Consider the following 1,459-nt stretch of genomic DNA (forward strand, 5'->3'; position numbering starts at 1 on the left):
GTTTTGAGCAGTGTAGAGTAGCGCTTGTTGTTTGTCATTTCTCCGGTCACAAATGCAGACATGGTTTTATGATTACACGGTGTGATACGGTGTGATGCGGTGTGATGCGGTGTGATGCGGTGCGATGCGATGTGATGCGGTGCGATGCGGTGTGATGCGATGCAACGCGTAAAAAGACAGTATAAGTCATTATAATCTTTAATTATGTCCCCACTGGATGCAACAAATGCCTCGTTTATAATGGGTTTTAATGTTTTTGTCTCGTCGCTCCACATTACACCAAATACACAAAATAATGTTCTTTTTAGCAACATCATATGACCCCTTTAAAATGAAACAAAAAAGGTTTAAATTCACGTCATTTAAATGTCATGTGTTTTAATATATTTTATATTAATATTTTGTTAGAATTCAACAAAAAAAGTATACATTGTCAAGCTCTATATTTGTATAAATTGCTAATTGTGAATAAAAAGTAATTAAAAAGTAATTACAATGTATAATATAATATATTACAGTACATTTAATATATATTTTAAACAAAACTTCATAGAATAATATATTATAACTGACAATACATATTATAACTAATTATTCAACTTATTTAAATGTGATAGATTTTAATATATTTTTTATGCATTTATAATTTGACAAATAAATTGCTATTTGTGAGTAAAAACTGATAAAAAACTTATATTGCAAAATGTAACTATTTAAAAATGTAATTTAATTTGTTATATAAAATGTTATATTAAAATATACTATAACATATTCATTTAATATAAACCTTTATATAATATAACTGACAATATATAACTTATAATATAATATAACTATATAAAAAATAAACATGTCTAAAAAAAATTACAAAATAGAAAAGGCATGTAAATTCACTGTTAATAAAAAGTGTAAACCATGACCAACATTCAGTTATTAAGATTATGGAATTTCATTATTTTAGTCATCTATAATTAGTATACAGCCACTTATAGATTCTGTAACTAAAAAGTTTAATATTGAGCATTTTTGTATTTGAAGATGCAAAAAAACAACAGAGAAGAAAAGAAACCAAAGAAAGAGTGTGTAACTCTGAACTCTAGTGAGCTAGACGGTATTTTCCTTTTCCAAACAGTCTTATAAGATCCCTCGCTCTGACTAAAGCAGCAGCACTGCATGTGTGTTACACAGATCAGACGATCCCAGAATGCAATGCGCGGACAGAGCGTACCCTGAGTGTGCTGCGACAGGATGAACTTCCTGATGAGTTTGTCCGTGGCCTGCGTGTAGAGAGAGAGCGCATAGCGCAGAGACTGCAGATCCGGACTCTTCTCCAGAAACGTCTTCTTCAGACCCACACCGCCTGCGTGGAAGTATTGCTGTCAGACACACATGCACACACACACACACACACACACACACACACACACACACACACACACGTGAATTCTTCTGCAAAATA

General features: G+C 31.9%; 1 protein-coding gene across 1 annotated transcript in view; it reads right to left on the bottom strand.

Moving 5' to 3' along the window:
• The window catches only part of LOC107671790 (protein unc-13 homolog B), an 86,335-nt gene that overhangs the window by 3,985 nt on the left and 80,891 nt on the right, over window positions 1-1,459 (bottom strand). The window contains exon 39 of the mRNA XM_016464762.1: window positions 1,229-1,376. Within this exon, the coding sequence (XP_016320248.1) occupies window positions 1,229-1,376 (148 nt within the window). The remainder of the gene's footprint in view (window positions 1-1,228; window positions 1,377-1,459) is intronic.

Source organism: Sinocyclocheilus anshuiensis, unplaced genomic scaffold, assembly GCF_001515605.1.
Source record: "Sinocyclocheilus anshuiensis isolate Anshui unplaced genomic scaffold, SAMN03320099.WGS_v1.1 scaffold1491, whole genome shotgun sequence".
Lineage (NCBI taxonomy): Eukaryota > Metazoa > Chordata > Actinopteri > Cypriniformes > Cyprinidae > Sinocyclocheilus > Sinocyclocheilus anshuiensis.